Below are 25896 nucleotides of genomic sequence, written 5' to 3' on the forward strand. Positions count from 1 at the left end.
CTGCCAATAAATTTGCATCAGTTGGGTTCATTTACACGATCAAAGAGTTAATCCAGAGCTGAAGAATATGAAATGCAAAGGAAGAGGCTCTCAATACCATTTGTGCCATTTTCATTTGGTGCCATACAACAGAGTAGAATGACCATTGTCCCATATCTGGCAAGGGGAATTCTAAGAGTGATGACAGCGAAGAGGGACATGTAGCGAAAATGCTCTGGGATTCCCTGCCTGTGTAAACACAAACTAATAATTCAGGATAACCATCCCGAACAAACCACCTTGCATGTTCTGATCGTACGAAGCTCTTTTGCAAGGACCCTGGTATATGTAACTGGAGTGACTTGGAGTGCTTCCATTTAATTGTCTCATCCTTGTTGATGTGCATGCTTTATATCTGGCTGAGAATATTCTTGTGCCTGGTTTTAACAGGGATACAGATAACTTGGAAGTTTTTTGACCAGCACCACTTTCTCCTTTTTCTTTTGTGTAAAAGGATAATGCTTGTAAGCAAAACGAAAGAAGAGAAAAGGCAGCATCCCAAGAATATTATCGGCTTTTTCAGTGTTAGAAACGGGCAGAGAGTACAAGATGCTTTTTCCATTGGTGGGTCGCATGTGTTTTCTGAAGACTGCAGAGGGAAGCCGCGGTTGCTGATCACCTGGTTGTAGAGCTGGACAGCATGTTTGGCTTTAGAGTCAGATGTGAAGAATCCAAATCTGGGTTTGGCTTTTTCATCGGTCAGTTTAAATGCAAAATAGCCTCTGATCTTGACTTTGTCAATGTGGTGAGCTGAAAGTAACCATAAAGAAGTGAATGTTAACCTTGAAACTTTGCCATGGCTTGTAAACTGAAATTTCTATTTTACAGTACTTTTGATGTAGTGATTAGAGTGCCAAAGTAGGCCAAGGGAAACCCACGTTCAGTTTTCCAGTCAGCCATGAAGCTCACTGGCTAATTGTGGGACAGTAACTCTCAGCTTAATTAGTGCATTGGAGAGTTGGCATGGTGTAGTGGGTTAGAGCATCAGATTAAAATCTGGAAGAACCAGGTTCACATCCGCATTCTGCCATGGAGGCTTGCTCACTGGGTAATCTTGGGCTAGTCACTCTCCGCCTCACGTACCCCACAGGATAAAATGGAGCACAGGCGAACAGTATCTGCTGCCTTGGGGGAAGGATGAGATACAACGTGATGGAAAGTCCTAGAAAGATGATAGCTTAACCTTGTTGATTTAATAGAAATAATATGTCTTGGCAGTATATGATTAGAGTACGTAGGTACTTCCTACTTTACAAGTGACGTAGATGAGAACCAGTACGCTAGCATGGTAAATATTTAACCACCACCACCAGATGTAGTCTCATTTACAAGAAATCTTCATCAAGCTTACAGTACAGCCCTGAGCAGTGTTTTGAAGTTATTGCACGTAAAAAGATGCAATTCTGTTTATATTGCACTGATAACTGCCAAGGTGAACTGGTTCTGATATTTGTCATGGGGCCCAAGGGCTTTTGTTGCCCTAGGCCAGCCCCCCTCCCCCGTGGGTTTAGACATAGGCCAGTCTTCTGAGAATAAGAATATGGAGTTCCCTTTTCCCCCTCCCCTCTAACGGAGATGCGCTGTCTTTGCCTTCCCACCACAGACAACAAAGATACAGGAAGACTAGGGTTGCCAGGTCCCTCTTCACCACTGGTGGGAGGTTTTTGGGGCGGAGCCTGAGGAGGGCAGGTTTTGGGGAGATGAGGGACTTCAATGCCATACAGTCCAATGGCCAAAGCGGCCATTTTCCTCCAGGTGAACTACTGACTGGAGATCAGTTGTAATAGCAGGAGATCTCCAGGTAGTGCCTGGAGGTGGGCAACCCTAAGGCAGACCAATTACCCTCCTTTACCCTTCTCTCACCTTTAAAGGCTTCTTGTATGTATTTTTCGATGTAGTATTTTCGAAGTTCATCATTGTTTAAAGAATGGTCATCTATCCCACTGGCTGTCACGTAGATGTCTATGTTTCCGTAGTGCTTTCTAATCCAGTTTAGAATTTTGCGTAACCCCTCTGGCACTACTGCTGAGCGAGACGGGGAATTTAGGTAAGTCAAGTCTTGGAGAAATGCAACATCCCGATCGAATTCATACCGACTTCCATTTTTCGCCTCGTGGATCACGAACCTCGTAGTGAAGTGATTCAGCGCATAAAAATCAGCAGCCCCTTTTACAAGCTTCTTTTCCTCTCTTGTGAAATGTGGCAAAGCAGAGCGAGAGAGGCCTTTGCTGTTCTTGTACGCCAGGTATTCTCTCATGGCGGCTGGGTAGTCGCCTGCCTTAAAAATCGGATCTGAAAACCAAGCGACTTCAAACTGAAGAAATCTTTCGGCAGCTTTCTGGTGTGTGTCAACAAAGGGGTTGGCGGGCTCTGCCCAATCAGAATGCAGAGACAGAGACACCTGACCCCTCTGAAAGGATCTATATTCTTTATCGTAGACGTGCCAAGCCAAGGCATGAGCTATCAGTAAATTGTGTGCTGCTTGGTAAGTATCATTGCTACTGTTGTTGTAAATATCACTGAGCCGATTGGGCTCGTTGATCGTGATCCAGAATTTAACCAAGTCCCCAAGCTTCTGGAAACACACTTCTGCATAGTTTCTAAAAGCCTGAACCGTAGACTGGTTTAACCATCCTCCGTTCTGAAGTAAAGGCCCAGGCAGACCCAGAGAGCGGTGGGTTGGGTAATATAAGGTGACCACAGGGCTAATTTGGACTTTGATCATCTCGCTAACCACACATCGGTAATAACGAAGGACTTGCCTGTTTATGGACGACAACTCGCCGCTGGGTAGAAGCAGCGACCAATTGAGTGCAAATCTATAATGCGTGATTTTTGTTTTTGACAACAGCGCCAGCTGTTTTTTAATGCTGACAAAATCTGTACACTGAGCAGGACGGGTTTTCAGTTGGACTCCTTTCACCTGGTGGAAAAGTCCATCCCCAGTAATGTTCCAGAGATACAGGTTGGGGTCACGAAACTGAGGAGACGAGGCGACAGTTTCAGCCTGTAAATAAAATGAGATAATAAGTGAGATTGGAACAAGGGGAGAGTTTAATGCAAGCATGAGAGAAAACGGAGTTCAAACATTACCTTAATGGCAGCAGGAGATTGTGAGGCACTCTCCGCAGAAAGTAAATGCATTGCCCCAGGTGCTGATATTTTTGTGCTGGCATATATCTTTGCTTTTCTCTGTGGTCTCTAAGAAATATGGTCTATCTGGCTAATGACTCTATTGTATTCTTTGCATTGCTTTTAATTTGTTTTTTTCCAGATAAATCCATCTGTTTCTCAGTTAAATTACCCTGGTCTGACCTAACAAGGTTGTCTGCTAAAGCTAATAAAGAAAATACTGTACATCGCCCAACTATCTGTTGCTACAGATTGATATGTTATCATTTGTATAATATGTACAAGCTTAGGTTTGTTCTTTTCCCCCCAGTGACTAGTGAATGCTGATTTGAATAAATTTCTCAGTGATTAAAAGGTGCTTGCGGGTATTTCCTGATGCATTACCTTATTTTTCTTCTGCCTATGCAGACTATTGCTAGCAATGAATATGGAAACAAGGGTTTTAAAGAAGGCAGTGGCTTAGATTCAAGGGGCCTTTTGCATGAACAGAAGGAGAACCACTGATCTCTGCCCATTCCCCACCTGCAGTTACAACCCCCTGTGTAGTGTTGCCAACCTCCAGGTTGTAGCTGGAGATCCCCTGTTATTACAATGGATCTCCAGGCCACGGAGATCAGTTCACATGGAGAAAATGGCTGCTATGGCGGGTGGACCGTATGGCATTAAACCCCACTGAAGTCCCTCCCCTCTTCAAACCCTGCCCTTCTCAGGCTCTGCCCCCCAAATCTCCAGGTATTTCCCAACTCGGAGTTGGCAACCCTGCCCCCATGTCACATGTTGTTTTTTGGGGGGGATCATTCCATTTATGGGAGTGGGTTATTTTGGTAAGATATTATGCTGCAATATTTTTAAAAACCTGTGGGAAAGCCCCATTGTGCAACATAAAACATTGTGCTCAGTGCTTTCGAGTCAAAACTTAGCCCCCTCTTGATGCTTGTAACTCAACATCCTGAGTTGAAAAATCTGTTAATTACTCAGTTAGCAAGTGCCTTATTCTGGAAGTGGTGTCTGGTCCTGGCCCGAAGCTGTGGTGTATATTTGTTTTCCAGCTTGATGATTCCACAATTAATCCTTGGATTTATGAGCCTCAGGACTTTGGACTACAATGAGATTACCATCAAAAACACTTCTCCCTTTATTACCTTTGTAGATGCTCAAATGACTTTTTCTTCTTATGTCTGAACAGGGAGAGTTTAGGCTACAAGCTCGGAGATATTTCACTAGAACCTGGTTCAAACCCACAATAAGCTATGAAACTTGCTGGGCAGCGTTTAGCCAGTTGATCTCCCCCGTCTAATCTTCTTTCTCAGTAGGGTTGCCAGCTCTGGGTTCGGAAATACCTGGAGATTTTGGGGGCATAGCCTGAGGAGGGCAGGGTTTGGACAGAGGAAGAATTTCAATGCCATAGAGTTCAATTGCCAAAGTGGCCATTTTCTCCACGGGAACTGATCTCTGTCACCTGGAGATAGTTTTCAGGTCCCTCTTCACCACTGGAGGGAAGTTTTTAGGGCAGAGCCTGAGGAGGGCAGGGTTTGGAAAGAGAGTCCAATTGCCAAAGCGGCCATTTTCTCCAGGTGAACTGATCTTTATTGGCTAGAGATCAGTTGTAATAGCAGATCTCCAGCCACCACCTGGATGTGGGCAAACCCTACTTCTCATTAAGACTGAACAGTTTCCCGTTTGACCAAGCTTCAATTTGCCATGACATGGCAAATTAGAGTTTGTTTCCCACTGCAAGCCAGAATTCTAGATTTCAGTTAATCCATTTTAGAATTCTGCCTTTGGTGGGGAGTGGGTGGGGAGCAAACTCCAGTTTGCATTCAGGTATCACAACAAACTGGAGCTAGATCAAACTGAGAAGCATTCAGTTGAGCTAGAGATGAGATGAGAAGAGCAACAGGAACAAGCAGTATTTGTACAAGATGCTGAGAAACCTCTGAACATAGGGTTGCCAACCTCCAGGTACTAGCTGGAGATCTCCTGCTATTACAACTGATCTCCAGCCGGTAGAGATCAGTTCACCTGGAGAAAATGGCCACTTTGGCAATTGGACTCTCTGGCATTGAAGTCCCTCCCCTCCCCAAACCCCGCCCTCCTCAGGCTCCACCCCAAAAACCTTCCACTGGTGGCGAAGAGGGACCTGGAAACCCTATCTGAGCACCACAGCCTGAAGATGCTTACCTTAATAACAGACTCTGTCATACCCCAAAAAAAACCACAGGGAAATTGACTGTGTAAAGCTGGGGTTGACTCCTTCATAGGAAAGCCATTTTCCTGTATGATTTGCTTGTAATACAATGCAGATGACTTAGGAATCCGCTCTTTTTCTTTACTCTTGAAATCAATGTAAAACAATCCTCGTCTGGTGCTGTAAACATGTTGCCATTCAAATCCATCCAAGAGGGACCAAGCCGTGTAACCAAATACATCAATCTTGTCATACTTAATAGCTGCAGAAGGGGAATCAATGTGAAAGTCCACATCAGAGAATGCAGAATGCAAATAGACGGCTGATACTGTTGTGCACACCTAATATGTAATGTCAGCCCAGTCCAGAAAGAAACATTCAGACTGCATTCCATGTTTGAGTGCCTTTACAATTTAAAACATATTTTAATAACAATCTGACAACATAGTCACAGAGTTCATTTGGAATACATCCGTAAATACATATCTGGGCTATTACAAAATTGTTTTATCTGTTGATTAATGTGTATGTATGCATAAGAAGTTTTATTAGACCACTGATGAAGGCCTGAGGGCCGAAACGCATATGGAATGTGGTTTTAGACAATCAACCTTGTATTTGTTGCCATATTGGCTCGCTTTTAATATCTGCATGAGCTATTTATAATAAATATATTTCATAGTATAAATGAGTTCTTTTCCACCCAACCTTTGGCTACCCAGCTTTGTCTTCAGGTTGGGTCCCCCCCCCCTCTGTTTTGTACAGAGTAAGATGTTTTCAGATCAGGGGGCATTCTTCTATTTATCTGTGGCCTAATTTCCCTGTTCAAGAGCCCCATGGCACAGAGGGGTAAGCTGCAATACTGCAGTCCAAGCTCTGCTCACGACCTGAGTTTGATCCCAACGGAAGTTGGTTTCAGGTAGCTGGCTCAAGGTTGACTCAGCCTTCCATCCTTCCGAGGTCGGTCAAATTAGTACCCAGCTTGCTGGGGGTAAAGGGAAGATGACTGGGGAAGGCCCTGACAAACCACCCTGTAAACAAAGTCTGCCTAGTAAACGTCAGGATGTGACATCACCCCATGGGTCAGGAATGACCTGGTGCTTGCACAGGGACCTTTACCTTTTTAATTTCCCTTTTCAGAAGACCTTGCAGAGAGGTTCCTGCCACCTGGGGAAGTGGTTGGCCCAAGGAACAGGGGCTTCTTAGTGAGCAAAACGGAATCTGTTCCCTAAGAAGGCCGAGCTTTCTCCCTGTTGAGCTTCAGGACAGTGCTACAAATCACCATTGTTCTAGAAAAACAAATGCAATGCCACTCTTTCCCACAGCAAACACATTATTTATGGAAGCAACAGATGCACACATAAGCGCCTCTTAACTAGGGTCGCCAGGTTTCTGGGGCAGAGCCTGAGGAGGGCGAGCTTTTGGGGAGGGATTTCAATGCCATAGAGTCCAATTGCTAAACTGGCCATTTTCTCCAGGTGAACTGATCTCTATTGGCTGGAGATCAAGTGTAATAGCAGATCTCCAGCTAGTACCTAGAGGTTGGACCCCTAAATACATAAGATAAGCCATGCTGGATCAGACCAAGGTCCATCAAGTCCAGCAGTCTGTTCACACACAGTGGCCAACCAGGCGCCTCTACGAAGCCCACAAACAAGACAACTACAGCAGCATTATCCAGCCACAGCACCTAATATAATAGGCATGCTCCTCTGATCTTGGAGATAGGTTTGCATCATGACTATTATCCATTTTGACTAGTAGCCATGAATAGCCCTATCCTCCATGAAAATGTCCACTCCCCTCTAAAAGCTTCTCTCTGTCCACTCTGTCCATACTGCGTATAATTTTATACACCTTTATCATGTCTCCCCTTAACCACCACCTTTCCATACTAAACAGCCCTAAGCATTTTAACCGCTCCTCACAGGGCTGTTGCTCTAGTCCCCTGATCATTTTGGTTGCATCTTTTCAAGCTCTGCAATATCCTAATACCCCACTTACTGTCTGGTTTGAATACTGTCTTTGGAAATATATACAGTATTTTTTAAAAAGGAGTGTTTTACAAACCTTGCAAGACTTTATTAATAAAACCCTTCATTATGTAAATGACTGTGGTGTCTTCTGTCTTGACATCGCTTTTGGTGAACCACCCGTTTTCTGCAATAAAGATTCTGGGATTGTGATATTCCAATTTAATCCAGTTTAGTACTTCCCTTAGGTCGAGGGAGAAATTTTGTCCCATTTTAGGTAGCATGTTCCGTGGTATAAAATTATTAGGGCCAAAGGAAAAAGCAAAGAAATCAGCAGTTCCTTTTATATGATTTTTCTCTGCCTTGGTAAAATTGGGCAAGATAGAAGCGAGTTCACTTCTCAGTTCTTCGGGGTAATCTCCGTCCCCATGGATTGGATTGGCAAACCACCCTAAAACTGTCTGCATGGACTGCTGACACTTGGTAATGTCTGAAGCATCCTTGGAGCGGTTAGGTTCAATCCAGTGAGATCCCAGTGTTATTGACAAAAATCCTTTCTGGTGCGGCCGGAAATGCTTGTTGTAGTGATGCCAGATCCTTGCATGAGCCTAAAGAGGAAAATATAATTAATTAATTAAATGCCATCGAGTTGTAACCAATTTATGACAACCCCCATGGGTTTTCAGTGGTGGTCTGCCATTCCTCTGTATAGGAACCCTGGTCTTTCTTGGTGGTCTCCAATCATCCAAGTACTAACTATGCCTGACTGCTTAAGTTTCCAAGCTCTAGCAAGTCTGGGCTATTCAGGCTGCTAAAGAGGAAACTATACGTATACAAAAGTAGAAATGCTCTTTGGCTAAACATTTTAGCTTTCAGAGGGGAAAGTAACATACCATAACTAACATTTCTTGGTAATGTCTACAACATTAGAGGTATAGACACATGAACACATGAGGCTGCCTTATACTGAATCAGACCCTTGGTCTATCAAAGTCAGTATTGCCTACTCAGCAGCTCTCCAGGGTTCAGGCAAAGGTTTTTCACATCACCTACTTGCCTAGTCCCTTTAACTGGAGATGCCAGGGATTGAACCCGGGACCTTCCGCATGCCAAGCAGATGCTCTGCCATTGAGGCACAGCCCCTCCCTTCACAGATTTGAAGTATAGAAATAAGGGTTTTGATCCAATAGGCTGGATCTGGCCAACTTTTTCACTCACCTAATTCCTCTCTTACCACAGCGCACATGGCTTGTGTTCACGCAGCAGCAGGACCCACAATTCCCAGCAACAAAGACTGCAGTAAATTTTACCTGTGCATTAGGTCCCCAGATCCAACTAATCTAGTCTACTAATGGCAGAGCCTTCCTTTGGTGCAAGAACCCTTCCTTCAGTGTAAAAGGCATGATCTGTTGGATCAAGGTTTCTTTCACAAGAAAAAGGCTCCTAGTGCCAAAAGAAGGTCAGAATTCTAGAACCGCCACCACCTTTGGTATAAGAGGAAAGTCAAGATCTCACAAATTCACTCAGGCACAGCAAAGCATGGACTTTCTCATCTGAAAACTCTTAACAACAATCCACGTAAGCAGTAAACACATTCTACACTTGCATCGAGTGTTTTCTTAAGCTTTATGACCTCAGGCTTCCCCTTGGGGTTTCAACCCTAGTCCGCCTCCTCTGTAGCTTGGAGACCACCACGATGCTGGCAGCAGCAATGTGTCCATTTTAATTTGATACACATTTCTACATTCTAAGGCTTTAATTCTGACAACCCTCTTTTAGAGCTTATCTTGAGCAGAAGAATCCAATCCTAGGCACATTCAATTAAAAATGACAGCAAAGAAAGGACATTGTAAAAACATCAGGCTTGGTGTGTTATGGTTGTCAGTTTTAAAGATTTTCTAAGTTAAACAGACTCCTCTTCTTTCCCAGCCTAGTCCTCCACATGATTCATAAATATGAAACTTCCTAATTTCTCTTGCTGGTTTGTAGCCTGATGATACAGAAACTGGCACCCATATACAATGTCCCCAGAACTGCATTCCTATCTGTAGCTGCCATCTCAATGATCTTGGTCTTCTCATACAGCTTTTCACTGCTAGTGTGTGCCATTCTTTTCAACTGTCACAAGCATACAGGGTGGGGGGAAGGAGGCCGCCTGAGAAACTGTACCTTCTGGGGGGGGGCATATCCCAATAATTACAGTTGCCAACCACCAGGTGGGGGCTGGTGATCTCCCACAACTACAACGGATCTTCAGACTTCAGAGATCAGTTCCCCTGGAAAATATAGCTGCTTTGGAGGGTGGACTCTATGGCATTACATCCTGCAGAGATCCCTCCCCTCCTCAAACCCCTCCCTCCCCAGGCTCTACCCCCCAAATCTCCAGGAATTTCCCAACCCAGAATTGGCAACCCTACCAATGCTGCCAGTGTAGGGTTGCCAGGTCCCTCTTCACAACTGGCGGGAGGTTTTTTGGGCGGCCTGAGGAGGGCAGGGTTTGGGAAGGGACTTCAATGCCATAGAGTCCAATTGCCAAAGTGGCCATTTTCTCTAGGTGAACTGATCTCTATTGGCTGGAGATCAGTTGTAATAGCAGGAGATCTCCAGCTAGTACCTGGAGGCTGGCAACCCAATGACGGTGGGAAATTGGGTGGGAGGCAACAGGGCTGGATGGTGCCTCTCCATCACTGGTGCCCTAGACAATCATCTAGGGCTGCTTAGCGGATGGGCCTTCCTTGTCCCCTTTCTACCATGTGGTAAATGTCTGCATAGCACAGAATGTGCCTGTGGTTTAAGACTAGCTTGTTGTTTTCCATCTGGGCGCCCTTTGTTTCACATCTTCACATCCATTATTTGAGTAAGCTATCACTGAGGTCAACCTTTGTGATCGCTGGATGAAGAGCGCTGGTCAAAAGCAAAGCAATATTGGGAATGGGATGAAGTGTATCATCTTTGTTTATAAGGCTTGGGGCAAAGCCTTTAAAAACATATTTGACTTACACAGGGTAATTTGACCTCTCATCCCTTAGATAAAGGTGCCTGTCAGATTATCTGGAGTTTACCTTACCTCTGAGATGGACATTTTTGCCTTGTGAAGAAGAGAACATCTCTTTACAGGCAGAGAAAACGCTGACAGACCATGGGAAATGTGTTGATTGTCAATTACTCAGCAAACCAAGTCTGCCCAGAATATGAAATCCCCTTTTCATTTTTTTTGAGGGGAGGAGAATATGCAAAAATACCGGTAACTAAATTTTTATAATATCTGAAAATCCAGTAAAAAACACAAGGTACAAACCTATCTTGATTTGTTTTCTGTTCCAAAACATAGGGCTTTTCTGCATATTCAGCTTACTCCTGATTTTCATGACAGTCGATCCTAGGGTTGCCAACCTCCAGGTAATAGCTGGAGATCTCCTACTATTACAGCTGATCTCCAGCCAATAGAGATCAGTTCACCTGGAGAAAATGGCCACTTTGGCAACTGGACTCTATGGCATTGAAGTCCCTCCCCTCCCCAAACCCTGCCCCCCTCAGGCTCCTCCCCAAAATCCTCCCACCAGTGGCAAAGAGGGACCTGGAAACCCTAGTCGATCCACAAGCACTGGAATCAGTTTGGGCATGGTTCTTCCACACGTCTGCCCTCCCTCTGCATTTTAGTTTTTTCTACACGTGCCTTGCTGTGCAATCCTGAAAGTGGGGGGGGGGAAATGCCCATCGGAGCTGGTGTTACCCCTACACCAGCGTCTGTGCCACTGGCACCATGCAAACTGGCATGGACATTGGAGTAGGGCGACTTATGCCAGCCCCCCAGGACTGTAATGGCAGCGTGGCTCTTGCACCCTGGTGTAGCCCCCCGCCAGTGTTTCCCTGGTGTATCTCCCCGCGCTGGTGTCCTGTGGGCAGCTCTTCCTAACCCCTTTCGGCCTGGGAATGCCCCTCCATGAAGCAGTGTGGCTACGCCAGCAAAATAACTGTCATAACCTCACTAAACTCTATGGGACATTTTTGTGACTTGTAAAAATTTTTTCAGTGCGTTTATTTTCCATTTTTCCAGCTGGGAAGCCTCTGTGGAGGTGGCGTGGCTCTGCACCACTCCTGGCCACTGCCTAAATACCCCCTTTCAGGAATGGTCTCTTAAATAATCAGGATTTTCAGGGGAGGTTGTTGCAGTCATCAGTGGCATCTAGGGTTACCAACCTCCAGGTAGTAGCAGGAGATCTCCTGCTATTACAACTAATCTCCAGCCAACAGAGATTAGTTCACCTGGAGAAAATGGCCGCTTTGGCAACTCTATGGACTCTATGGCATTGAAGTCCCTCCCCTCCACAAACCCCACCCACCTCAGGCTCCGCCCCAAAAAACTCCCATGGGTGGAGAGGGGGGAACTGACAACTCTACCCCCATGACTGTTCCTAGTCCAAATTGGGCAGTACATGCACAGGGAATGAGGAGAATCTGCAACTTACATCTGACCCAACCTGTGTACTCCATAATGTGAGAATTGGCACAGAAGAATGACTGTTAGCAATTAGCATCTCTCAGCCTAATTTTCACACAGATTTGTTGTGAAAATAAAATGAGATAACCCTATGTATTCTGAATTCTTTGCAGGACAAGCAATAGGATTTATTAAAAAAACAGGATCCGAAGGGGGCAGTATCCTCTTCCATATACACACCCTGTCACTGCCTGTCTCTCTTGGTTCTTATTTTTGACAACCAGCTTTGACATGAGACTCACTGGTAGCCCATTGCAACAGATTAACTGCAAAACAAACAAGCATAAAATAGTCACTGCGACATCTGCATTATTTTTAGCAAATCCTGATTACACTTTCCCCCTGCCTCCCCTTTGCTGTTTATTACCTAATCTGTTCTACACCTTGAAGATCAAAGCTAAATGTTAAGGCTAAGTAGACAGCGTGGGTATGATCAATACTGTACATTATGCTCTGGATAAACAGCACTAAATTCTGCACATTTCCCTGGTATTACTGCAGGTATAGTAGTTAATGTATAGCCTTTTGGAATGAATAGATGAACTAAGAATGTACCACCGAACAGATATTAATTTCTAAAAGATTAAAACCATTGTGCTGTTGCTGAGTTTTGTACACCATTCTTGATGCTGGCTGATGGTATTAATGTGAAAACAAATTCCAGAAAAAGAACACTTCAGATCTTAGCCATCTGCATAACATTTGACTTTGCTGCATCTATTCCAACACAATTTAGCTACTTTTGGGTTATTTCCCCCCAACAATTGCTTGCAAGGCAGCAGGAAAAATATTAGCGGAAGGGAATGTCATATTGTACCCTGTAGTCAAGATAACCGCAGTGTACAAATGGCTCACCTGGTTCCTTTTCAAAACAGCAGCCTGCCTGCCCCTCCCCTCCCACTCTCTGCCTTCTCTCTGCCTCAAGAAAAGCAGCTTTTGCATTTTTAGGGAGTTCTAAAGAAACCTACCCTGGACCCAGGAGAGATAAATAAGTACCGTTCAGTCTCGAATCAACCTTTCTTGAGCCAGGTGATTGAACACATGGTGGCTGGCCAACTTCAGGGGCTCCTGAATGATGCTGATTGATCCCTTCCAATCTGGTTTCAGGCCTGGTTATAGGACTGAAACAGCCCGGTCACTCTGCTGGGTGACATGAACTGGGAGATGGATGGGGGGAGCGCAATCTTGTTAATTTTCCTGGGCCTCTCAGTGGTTTTTGACATCATTGATCATGGTACCCTTCTGGACTGCCTTTTGGGGTTGGGATTGGGAGGCACTGTTGAGAGCCAGTGTGGTGTAGTGGTTAAGAGCGGTGGTTAGGAGCGGTGGACTCTGATGTGGAGAACCGGGTTTGATTCCCCACTCCTCCACATGAGCAGCTGGGGGCTAATCTGGTGAACTGGATTTGTTTCCCCACTCCTACACATGAAGCCAGCTGGGTGACCTTGGGCTAGTCACACTCTCTCAGCCCCACCTACCTCAGTGTGTCTGTTGTGGGGAGGGGAAGGGAAGGTGATTGTAAGCCGGTTTGATTCTTCCTTAAGTGGTAGAGAAAGTCGGCATATAACAACCAACTCTTCTTCAGCAGTGCCTCAAAGGTAGGTTTCAGAGTGGGGGACTGGGGGACTGCTGCTCTGCCCCGTGACCTCTGGTTTATGGGGTTTCACAAGTTTCTATCTTGTCCCCTATGATTTCAACATCTATGTAAAGCCGCTGAGCGATCTGGGCTGAGTTGCCACAAATATGCATATGGTACTCAGCTCTATCTCATGCTTCCAGCAGATCCCAAGGAGGCTGTGGAAACCATGAGCAGGAGACTCATGGGGGCAGTTATGGGATCGATGAGGGCTAACAAACTGAAATTTAATCCAGACAAAATGGAGGTGCTACTGGTAGGGGGAAGGTTTGACCCAGGTTCATAGCTTGAAGATGTTGCTGGACCTGGGCCTCCTGTTGGATAAACAGGTCACAGCATTTTTCAGGTGCACAGTGAAGCATAGACGCGGGAGAGAAAGCAACAACAACAACAACAAAGAATTGCCTAGACAACTAATGGCAGATACTCATAGGAATGCAGGAAATAGAGTGAGATATAAGAAGCACTTGCAATTTCAAATAGTAACTGCATACAGTTGAAGGTACACAATATTCCAACTGGAAGTGCAAATAATATTGGGAGGGAAGTGGAATTTTGCGAGGTCATTATTGATTCCAACAAACTCCTCATGTTGGCTGGAACCAGAACAGTCCACACTAATTATAAATTTAATTGCAACTGCACTTGAAAACCTTTCTCTATGAACCAATGTTCGAAAGAAAGGATAAACTGAGGAACGCATAGGTTAGCCAGAATATCTTCTGGATTGCATGTGATTACAATAGAGAAAAAACACACCATATAGTTTGTCCCATTTGGGGTGGAAGAAAAAAGTCATAGATTTGTGACTCTCCCCAGATTTTATTTATCCCAACCTAGATTTTAGTAATGATTTCATTTAGGGGTCTGTCCAAGGACAACTTAGAATCATAGAATCACAGTGTTGGAAGGGACCACCAGGGTCATCAAGTCCAACCCCCTGCACAATGCAGGAAATTCACAACTACCTCCCCCCCCACACCTAGTGACCAGAAGATGGCCAAGATGCCCTCCCTCTCATCATCTGCCTACGATCAAAGAATTAGCATTGCTGACAGATGGCCATCTAACCTCTTCTTAAAAACCTCCAGGGAAGGAGAGCCCACCACCTCCCGAGGAAGCCTGTTCCACCAAGGAACCGCTCTAACTGTTAGAAAATTCTTTCTAATGTCTAGACGGAAACTCTTTTGATTTAATTTCAACCATTGGTTCTGTTCCGAACTTCTAGGGCAACAGAAAACAACTCGGCACCATCCTCAATATGACAGCCCCTCAAGTACTTGAACATGGTTATCATATCCCCTCTCAGTCTTCTCCTCTTCAGGCTAAACATACCCAGCTCCTTCAACATTTCCTCATAGGACTTGGTCTCCAGACCCCTCACCATCTTTGTTGCCCTCCTCTGGACACGTTCCAGCTTGTCTACATCTTTCTTAAATCGTGGTGCCCAAAACTGAACACAGTACTCTAGCTGAGGTCTAACCAGAGCGGAATAAAGCGATACCATCACTTCGCGTGATCTGGACACTATACTTCTGTTGATGCAGCCCAAGACTGCATTTGCCTTTTTAGCTACAGCATCACACTGCTGACTCATGTTTAGTGGTTGGGCTACTAAGACCCCAAGATCCTTTTCACACACACTACTGCTCAGATAAGTCTCCCCCATCCTATAATTATGCATTTGATTTTTCCTACCTAAATGCAGAACTTTACATTCGTCTTTGTTGAAATGCATTTTATTAGTTCTAGCCCAGTTCTCCAGCCTGTCAACATCATCCTCCATCTTGGCTCTGTCTTCTACCGTATTTGCTACCCCTCCCAATTTAGTATCATCTGCAAATTTAATAAGCATCCCCTCTATTCCTTCATCCAAATAATTTCTAAAGATGTTGAACAACACAGGGCCCAGCACAGATCCCTGAGGAACTCCACTAGTCACTTCTCTCCAAGTGGATGAGGAACCATTAACTAGCGCTCTTTGGGTATGATCTGTCAACCAGATCCACCTAACAATAATAGGATCTAAACCACATTTTCCCAATTTGTAAACTAGAATACTATGTGGAACCTTATCAAAAGCCTTACTGAAATCTAGATAAACTATGTCTACAGCATTCCCCTGATCCAGCAAGGTAGTAACTTTCTCAAAAAAGGAGATAAGATTAGTCTGACATGACTTATTCATGACTTATTCTAACTTCTTTGGGTAGGGTTGCCAGCTCCGATTTGGGAAATACCTGGAGATTTCAGGGGGGAACCTTAGGAGGAGGGCCAGGTTTGTGGACGGGAAGGACTTCAATGGGGCATAATGCCATAGAGTTCACCTTTCAAAGTGGCCACTTTCTCCAGGTGAACTGACCTCTGTCTCTTGGAGATCAGTTGTAATAGTGGGAGATCTGCAGCCACCAACTGGAGGTTGGCAGCCGTATCTTTGGGGGAAAGTAGGATTGGGATCCTGCTTCTGAGAATATGAATGACAAGCTTCAATACTGCATCTGTTTTGGACATGCCTCAATGTGGGGAACAAAGGTTTTCAGAAAGCAACTTCTGTATCTTGATGGCATTTGTAAAACACAGCCCCTCCTTGGGACAATCAGGAAGAACCAGCTTTTGAGTGTGTGTGTGTTTGTGGGTGGGTGGGGGAAATCTTAGTAATACATATCATTTAGCTGTTCCCCCCCCCCCAGTAACTTTGGTGGTAGAAAGTGCCATTGTCACAGATTACTTATAGTGACCCCCATAGGGTTTTTAAGGCAAGAGGTGTTCAGAGGTGGTTTGCCATTTTGCCTGCCATTGCTTAGCAACCCTGGACTTCCTTGGTGGGTCTTCCATCTATGTACTAATGAGGGCGTAACTTCTGAGATCTGACAAGATCAGGCTAGCCTGGGTTATCCAGGTAAGGGCTCAGATCTTTTATCAATAAGCTTTTTTTGAAACTTTTCCTCCTCCCATAGAAGGATTTTACAGAAATATTCACACATTACTTTTAAAATATCCTTAAATATTTAAAATCTTTCAGTGATGGAGTAGAAGATGCATTTGAATAACATTGATTAGTGTAGACTACAGATAGTTACATAGGCAAGTGATTATCTTAATTTGCCTTCCCTATTGTGTGGGTGAAACTAGAGGATTAAGTGATGGATTAAACAAGGTCTATCTTTTACCCTAATTCAGTCAAGATCACACTCAAGACAATAGCTTTCATGGTATCAAAGGTCTTATGCTGACTAGAGACCCTGGATTAAGTTTCTGACTTCTAGAAACTGCAATGGTTACTGGATAACTACGATTTTATCTACATTGTGCCAAAGCGAATAAGAACTCCTAAAAAATCAAGGTATGTTTTAACAATCACACAATTTTATTTGACATGTTTGTAGGGGCCCTATCAGTCCATGATCTCTTCACTGAGGTACAAAGTCATGCAGAATTTCAATTTTTAATGTTTACAAATTTATAATGTTGAATCTTTGTGACTATCCTTCTCCCAATTCATTCACAAACTAGTCAGAATTAGGAATGTTTGAGCACCCACCAATTCGGTTTACCATCTGTTGGCTGGTCATGTATATGGAGCTGATTGTCCATTGATTAGTTTGCTGTTCACAAGCAGTTTGGGCCTGTTACTTTGCTAGTATTCAAACAGCACAATACAGTGCTAGTTTCCCTCTTACAATTTAATGACCTGACCTACCCATCCATGATTCCAGGTATAATCAATCTCACCTACTGGGCAGATACAAAAGCCCCCATAAGGCAAGGAAATTAAATTCCATCACCACAAGGAAATGAAACTCTACCACAGCAGCTACTACACAGCTGCAAAATTGTTCCTCAGCTGTTCGAGGAGGCCAATGGACAGGCAAACGGACTGGACGTTCAGCTGGCAGATGGTTATTTGCAGCATGTACAGTCAGAAAACTGGAATACACAGCACATTACCCTGAAGATGCTGACATAGCTATCTTTCTAATCAGGAAGAAGTACTCAAAATATGACAACAGGGTCCTTCTCAGGAACAGTTGGTGGTTAAGGCAAAATAAATCATAAAGGTACATTTCTGGCTGAACTTTAAGTTTTGTCACCAAAATTGCCAGAGCAGGTGGTTGCTTCTCAACTCCAAGGGCTCTTGGAAGAGACTGCACCCATTTCGATTTGGATTTGGGACAGAGAATAATAAGAAGAGAAGAGTTGGTTGCTGACTTTCTCTACCACTTAAGGAAGAATCAAACCAGCTTACAATCACCTTCCCTTCCCCTCCCCACAATAGACTCCCTGTGAAGTAGGTGGGGCTGGGAGAGCTCTAAGAGAGCTGTGACTAGCCCATGGTCACCCAGCTGGCTTCATGTGTAGGAGTGAGGAAACCAACCCAGTTCACCAGATTAGAGTCCGCCGCTCATGTGGAGGAGTGGGGAATCAAACCGGGTTCTCCAAATTAGAGTCCACAGCTCTTAACCATTGCTCTTAACCACTACACCACAGATACTGCTTTGGTCACCCTGGTTGATGACCTCTACCAAGAACTAGACAAGGAGAGTGTGACCCTGCTAGTTTTGCTGAATCTCTCAGCTGCCTTTGATACCATTGACCATAGTATCCTACTGGGTTGCCTTTCGGCTCTGGGACTAAGGGGCACCGTGTTATGGTAGTTTGAGTTCTGTCTCGGTGGCTGGTCCCGGAAGGGTGCTAGGAGATTCCTGCTCTGCCCCATGGCTGTTGGCTTGTGGGGTTCCACAGGGCTCAGTCTTATCCCTCATGCTATTTAATAGCTACATGAAGTCACTGGGAGTGGTCATCAGGAGATTTGAGCTGCAGTGTCACCAATATGCAGATGATCCTCGGCTCTACCTTTCTTTTCCACCTAATTCCAAGGACGTTGTTGGTGTTTACATTGGTGCTTGGAGTCAGTAATGGGCTCTATGAGGGTGAACAAGCTGGAACTTAATCCCAACATGACAGAAGGGCTCTGGGTTAGTAGAAAGGCAGACCAGTGACTTGTAGCTTGGGAGTGCTGCTCAATGCAGCAATCACTTTAGAAAATCAGATGGCTGCTGTGGTTTGGAGTTCTTTTGCCCAGCTTTGGCTGGTGCGCTAGCTGTGCCTGTTCCTGGCTCAGTCTCATCTAGCCACAGTGATCCATGCCTTAGTTACATCTAGACTAGACTACTGCAATGCACTCTACCTGGGGCTTCCCTTAGAGGTTGCAACCAGTGCAGAATGCTGTGGCTAGGCTGCCTGTTTGGGCCAGTTACCAGGGTCATGTGACCCCAATCCTACAACAATTACACTGGCTCCTGAGCCCAGTTCAGAGGGTTGTTTTTCTTACTTGTAAAGCTCTACATGGCTTGGGACCAGGGTATCTAAAGGACCATCTTCTCCCATACGTTCCTGCAAGGAAGTAAAATCACAGGGCGAGGCCCTTTCAATTGTCCCATCAACAAAAGAAGCTTGTCTGGTGGGTACACGAGAGAGGGATTTTGCAGTGACAGCGGCACAGTTATGGAACAACCCTCTCCAGACAGTTTTATTTATGAAAGCATTTGATTAGTTCTTCTGTCTACTGGCTGTTTTAAATTATTGATTTTAACTAATGATTTTATATATTTTGTTATTATCTGCTGCTGCTGTATCCTGTGGTTATACAGACTTTACTGATAAACCCCTTTTCCTTCCCCACTTTAGCCTGCTTTCTCTTCCTTAAAGTTCACCTCCCCACCTTCATACTGACAGCTGATTTAGAAATGCTTTCAACATTGTGGTTTTGCTCAAGACTAGAATTCAAACTGGTTTTTGGGTGGGTTTTTTTTTTTGCATCCATATGATGTCACACAATATCGTCTCCTAATTCTCTACTATCTCCACTCCTCTTGCTTTGTTCTGATATTTCTTAAATCTCAAATATTTCTCAAGTCAAGGTTGGTTTGATAGACTTTGGGGGAGAAGTTGTAATCAAAGTGCATTTACATACTGTGTAGTGAGAAAGATGCACATTTTTGCAGGTCCCACTCACATCTATGCCATTTTACTTGCCCCAGCCCCCTGTGCCATTCCCCTTCCATCCAATGGGAGGGGTTTGGGGGGCTTTAAAAATTAACATATCACTATAGCGTTAGTCTACAACAATATCAATTACCAATTTTTTAAAGTCTGAGAAAGTCCTCTGGTGGCACCAAGAATGGCAGCTGTGGAGTGCTGAGTAGGGTTGCCAGGTCCCTCTTTGCCACCAGTGGGAGGCTTTTGGGGCGGAGCATAAGGAGGGCAGGGTTTGGGGAGGGGAAGGACTTCAATGCCTTGCAGCTGACCACATGAACCGACTTCACTGCAACCTATCATGAGTTAAAGTTGGTGTGGTGCTTTGTGTTCTGTTTGTGATTGATCTGTGATGGCTCATTCCCACGTGCAAGCCAGTCACGGAGTTGGAAGGGGCCATATAGGCCATCTAGTCCAACCCCCTGCTCAATGCAGGATCAGCCCAAAGCATCCCTGACAAGTGTTTGTCCAGCCGCTGCTTGAAGACAGCCAGTGAGGGGGAGCTCACCAGCTCACTCATTGCTGTGCCATCATATGTCTAAGCCAGGTCTAATTTATCCTACTATTTCCCCACTTCTCTCTCTCTCTCTCTCTCTCTGACAGTCAGTCTCTCTCTCTCTCTCTCTCTCTTTATACATTGTTCATTTCCTGCCCAGGAATATGTCCATTACTAGGGTTGCCAACCTCCAGGTACTAGCTGGAGATTTGCTATTACAACTGATCTCCAGCCGATAGAGATCACCTGGAGAAAAATGGCCACTTTGGCCATTGGTCTCAATGACATTGAAGTCCCTCCCCTCCCCAAACCCCGCCCTTCTCAGGCTCCGCCCCAAAAACCTCCCACCGGTGGCGAAGAAAGACCTGGCAACCCTATCCATTACAGGCTTGTGAACAGTTACTTCCTTCATGATCTAAGAATCCTCTCCAGAGATGCTTTTGTAGGTTGGCTGAGAATTAGGTCTTAGAATCATAGAATCAGTTGGAAGGGACCACCAGGGTCATCAAGTCCAACCCCCTGCACAATGCAGGAAATTCACAACTACCTCCCCCCCACACCTAGTGACCAGAAGATGGCCAAGATGCCCTCCCTCTCATCATCTGCCTACGGTCACAGAATCAGCATTGCTGACAGATGGCCATCTAACCTCTTCTTAAAAACCTCCAGGGAAGGAGAGCTTACCACCTCCCGAGGAAGCCTGTTCCACCGAGGAACCGCTCTAACTGTTAGAAAATTCTTTCTAATGTCTAGACGGAAACTCTTTTGATTTAATTTCAACCCATTGGTTCTGTTCCGAACTTCTAGGGCAACAGAAAACAACTCGGCACCATCCTCAATATGACAGCCCCTCAAGTACTTGAACATGGTTATCATATCCCCTCTCAGTCTTCTCCTCTTCAGGCTAAACATACCCAGCTCCTTCAACATTTCCTCATAGGACTTGATCTCCAGACCCCTCACCATCTTTGTTGCCCTCCTCTGGACACGTTCCAGCTTGTCTACATCTTTCTTAAATCGTGGTGCCCAAAACTGAACACAGTACTCTAGCTGAGGTCTAACCAGAGCGGAATAAAGCGATACCATCACTTCGCGTGATCTGGACACTATACTTCTGTTGATGCAGCCCAAGATTGCATTTGCCTTTTTAGCTACCGCATCACACTGCTGACTCATGTTTAGTGGCTGGGCTACTAAGACCCCAAGATCCTTTTCACACACACTACTGCTCAGACAAGTCTCCCCCATCCTATAATTATGCATTTGATTTTTCCTACCTAAATGCAGAACTTTACATTCGTCTTTGTTGAAATGCATTTTATTAGTTCTAGCCCAGTTCTCCAGCCTGTCAACATCATCCTGCATCTTGGCTCTGTCTTCTACTGTATTTGCTACCCCTCCTAATTTAGTATCATCTGCAAATTTAATAAGCATCCCCTCTATTCCTTCATCCAAATCGTTTCTAAAGATGTTGAACAACACAGGGCCCAGCACAGATCCCTGAGGAACTCCACTAGTCACTTCTCTCCAAGTGGATGAGGAACCATTAACTAGCGCTCTTTGGGTACGATCTGTCAACCAGTTGCAGATGCACCTAACAATAATAGGATCTAAACCACATTTTCCCAATTTGTAAACTAGAATACTATGTGGAACCTTATCAAAAGCCTTACTGAAATCTAGATAAACTATGTCTACAGCATTCCCCTGATCTAGCAAGGTAGTAACTTTCTCAAAAAAGGAGATAAGATTAGTCTGACACGACTTATTATTGAGAAACCCGTGCTGGCTCTTAGTGATCAGATCCATCCTTTCTAAATGTTCAAGGACTGACTGATGATTTGTTCAAACACTTTTCCTGGTATAGAAGTCAAGCTGATGGGTCGGTAGTTACCCGGATCCTCCTTTTTCCCCTTCTTGAAGATGGGGACAACATTTGCCCACCTCCAATCTTCTGGTACCTCACCTGTTTGCCAGCAATGTGTTTTTCTCTAGGCCAGCAATTCTGCGTGTGTGAGCTAGTGCCATTTCATGCTACAAAATTCAATTTTGTTTTCTTTGCTTTGGGCTTACATGCCAGACACAAGGATCAGTGTTTGTAGTTGTTGGGTGTTGTAGAGTTCTTTTGGTTACAACATACTTATTTGTATATATTTTTAATTCTATCCTTCTTTTCTCCCTGATAGCAACCTAAAGTGGCTTCTCGCATCATTTCCTCATTCCCGACACCACTTTATCATCACAACAATACCCCTGTGAGGTAGGTTAGTCTGAGAGATTGTGGCAAGCCCAGGGTCATGCAGTGAACTTCCATGGCAGAGTGGGAATTAGAATCTGGTCATCTTCTCGGTTCCTAGTCTGGCATCCTGACTGCTATTCCATGCCAGCTCTCTAACCACGATGTATTACCAGCTCTCACAAAGACACCATTCTATGCTGCTGCTGCCCTTCTAGAAGCAATGTGTCCAGTGTCATTATCACTGTTACTTATGCACCATAGTCTAGAGTAGGGTTGCCAACCTCCAGGTACTAGCTGGAGATCTCCTGCTATTACAACTGATCTCCAGCCAATAGAGATCAATTCACCTGGAGAAAATGGCCGCTTTGGCAATTGGACTCTATGGCATTGAGTCCCTCCTCTCCTCAAATCCCACCTTTCTCAGGCTCTGCCCCAAAAACCTCCCGCCGGTGGCAAAGAGGGACCTGGCAACCCTATTCTAGAGGCCCGTCCAGCAGGGGAGCAATGAACATGGCAGCCACAAAGCCAGTCATGTGACTAGTGACGCACCAGCCATGTACATGCTTCTGTTCTTTTACCATGGATAAGCATGCAAGGATAGTTAACCACATGTGGACAACCTAACAACATGCCAGGCCATGTCATGTCTCAATTCTATCCTTCCTCTCCTTTCGGCCTGGTCTCCAGGTAGAAGACAATGAGATAGCCATGGCTGTACTGCAATACTCTTTAAAGGTACTATTTTTCTCACCTCTTATTATTAAAAAAAGGGTATCTTGGGACCTGCCACTGTTGGTGAATTGAAGTTGTACAGGAGAGGAGAGGAGAGAAAGGGAATTGTATAACTGTAAAGCTACCATTACAAAAGAACCTAATGAGTATTTCTTGTAGAACTTCCAGACACAGATTATTTCTCAGCTGATGTAGTTGCCAGTATGATATTGCTGATTTTCATTTCTAACAGCAGAAGAAACACAAATCATGCAGAGTACTACTGTTTACAGATTTACGATCAGAGCTACATCTAATTTCACTGAGCATTAAGTAAATAACGGAAGGATTGCTTCCTTGGTGTGCGTAATTCGACACAGCAAGGGAGAGGCAGGTACGCTAACCTACCATTAAAAAATTATACACACGAAAACAGGATTGGACTGACGTCATTCTGAAAATCTTCAATGTTGACATAAAGAATGTTTCTCTTCAAACAATTTAAAATAACCTGGTAACCTTGTTAGTTCAGCGTGGTGGCGATTGATTTGCAATGGGACTTTATCATGCTGGGATGTACAGTTTAATTATTGGTTATTTATGGGTGCTTCACTTAGCTACAATTTATCAGATTTCGGACTGTTCAACAAACATTTGTTTATGCTTCTCAAATATTTTCAGCGTATGAATAATTTATGCGTGTTATTGGACAAGACAAATGAAGCTTGGAAGGAAGTGCACGCCGTTTTAGGGAAGAGACTATAATCATTAACGTTTCTGAAGATAAATATGAAGGAGCGGAGAAGGCTGTTGTGAGCTCCTTTGAGTCCCCAATGGGGAGAAAAGTGAGTATTAAGATCTTTGTAAATAAATAATAGCACTCTTCAATCAGTTAGATATTAAGTCCTATTGATTTTAATGGGAAAGGACAGTGCAATCCTTACTCAAAGTAAGACCCGATGGGTTGGATCCAACCAGCTATTCCACTGATGAAAAACAAAGGATAGGGTTCTTCTTGATGACCAGCTAGGCAGTACTGAAGATTATGGGACCTGCATGGAGAAAAGCCATTTGGGACAGGGGCTATAGTAAAGAGGGGAATTGGCCAAGATTGAGCTAAAAAGCTGGCATGGTCCAACCCACTGAATTTATATTGACTTAGTTTGAAGCAGATGCTTAGCTCACCCTTTAAAAGAAGCAGGACTTCAAAAGTGCATGCAATTTGGCTGAACTGCATCCTAAAACTGCAGCTTAATTTTATGTTTGAGTGGCACAGACGAGAAAGAACTCAGGAAGACATTTGTTTTGGCTTTTAGGCGGTGACAATTAAGATTATTTATTACCATTACTTGCTATGATAATACTTTTGCTGATACAATGAAGTCAGGCTATACTTTACCTTGATAAGATTATGTCCTACGGTGTAGACAGCTGCTCGTTCCTGCCTCTCTCCTGGCGCATGGATACCCGTGCCATACCCATGCCAAGCTACTAGGAAAGGATTGTGGATTGTAATCCAGTATTTAACTCGATCCCCAAAGGCTTGGAAGCAAAACATGGCGAAGTCATTGAAAATATCAATGAGGGATTCGTTTTTCCAGCCTCCATATTCCTCTTGCAGCCTCAAAGGTAAATCCCAGTGGTAAAGAGTGACCACCGGCTCAATTCGTCTGTGAACAAGAGCATTAAGAAGCCTGTTGTAGTAATGGAGCCCCTTTTCATTGACAGCTGTTACTATCCCAGTGGGAAAGAGCCTTGGCCATGAAATTGAGAAGTGGTAAAAAGAAACGCCCAAGAGATCCAGAGCTGACAAATCTTTTTCCAGGAGAGTGTAGCTGTCACTGGAGTCATCTGTCCTGAAACCAGCTCGGAAAGGTGACTGGATGAAGTGTTCCCATATTGAAGGTCCTTTTCCATCCTTCTGCTGGCTGCCCTCCACCTGAAACGCTCCAGTTCCTACACCCCAGAGGAACTTTGGAGGGAATGTGTCATATAGGAACATCTGAGTTTCATTCACAGGACTTAAATTGGGGTCTTTTTTCCACACGGATCTTCCATCTGTGTCAATCCCAATAATGATCGGCACAAAAACCAATGTCCATAAAGCCGCAGTTCCTTCCCAGTGTCGTATGAACATTGTGTGTCCCACTGGAGCATATGTTAAAAGTCAAATTTCTCTCACTGAGACTGGAGAAAATCCACTCAACTCCCCAGGCTCCCTGCTGCACAGCCTGTCTTCATTTGCTACTAACTGCTGAAGTGTCTTATCAAAGCTTGAGTAAGGAAAAAAAAAACCTTGCAATTGTAAAACCCCTGTCAATTATTAGCTCGGACTACGGGACTTAGGATGGGTCACAATAAGCAACGTCAACCCAGGGAGGAGGCTTTCTTATACTCACCAGGACACCTAAGAGGCATCTTTGCTTATGACACAAAAAGACGTTATAATCTGTGATGCTTCTCCTTCAGTTTGTTGGTGCCCTGCGTGCCTGAAACAGCTGTAAATGAAGCTGTCAGTCAGTGGATGCCTGTCGCTGATTCAGTTACGTTTCAAGGGAATAGAGAATAATTTCCTTTTTGATGCTATAGCCCCAATAACAAATGGTTTGCCATTGCTAAATAATACATTGTGATTGCCAGCATCAAGGACAATAGGAATTGTTTCTTTTGGTCTGTTGCAGCAAAACTCAAATGAGTCTCAGAGTACTAGAAAGACTAAAAACTTTAGACTGTCGTCCCACATTTTATCCTGTTCTTCCTCCAAGGCAATCAGGGGATCATACACCGTTCTCTGTTTTATCCCAACATGGCTGCATCCACATGGATATTGCGCTATTGTACTACAGCAGTTATTTTTAAATGGGTCGTCTTGTCCACTTAGGAATGTCCAGTTGCAAATGATGGTTTATAGTGCAATGATAGCAAAGAGCCAATGTGTGGATGCA

At 44.4% G+C, this 25896-nt stretch overlaps 1 protein-coding gene across 1 annotated transcript; it reads right to left on the bottom strand.

Moving 5' to 3' along the window:
• Positions 1–388: 388 nt before the first annotated feature.
• On the bottom strand, positions 389–25088 carry KLB (klotho beta). The gene is made up of 5 exons (XM_056855095.1): positions 24351–25088; positions 7430–7940; positions 5353–5621; positions 1903–3046; positions 389–789 (listed from the first exon to the last, which is right to left on the bottom strand). The coding sequence occupies exons 1-5, from the start codon at positions 25086–25088 to the stop codon at positions 389–391; spliced, it is 3063 nt and encodes a 1020-aa protein (XP_056711073.1).
• Positions 25089–25896: the final 808 nt, after the last annotated feature.

This window comes from Euleptes europaea, chromosome 9 (genome assembly GCF_029931775.1).
Source record: "Euleptes europaea isolate rEulEur1 chromosome 9, rEulEur1.hap1, whole genome shotgun sequence".
Lineage (NCBI taxonomy): Eukaryota > Metazoa > Chordata > Lepidosauria > Squamata > Sphaerodactylidae > Euleptes > Euleptes europaea.

Coding starts and splice junctions, on each gene's coding strand:
- KLB (XM_056855095.1), bottom strand. CDS start 25,088: ATGTTCATACGACACTGGGAAGGAACTGCGGCTTTATGGACATTGGTT. Junction 5,622..7,429: donor TATTAATAAAGTCTTGCAAG/GTTTGTAAAACA, acceptor CCCCTTCTGCAG/CTATTAAGTATGACAAGATT. Junction 3,047..5,352: donor TGACAGAGTCTGTTATTAAG/GTAAGCATCTTC, acceptor TTTTATTTACAG/GCTGAAACTGTCGCCTCGTC.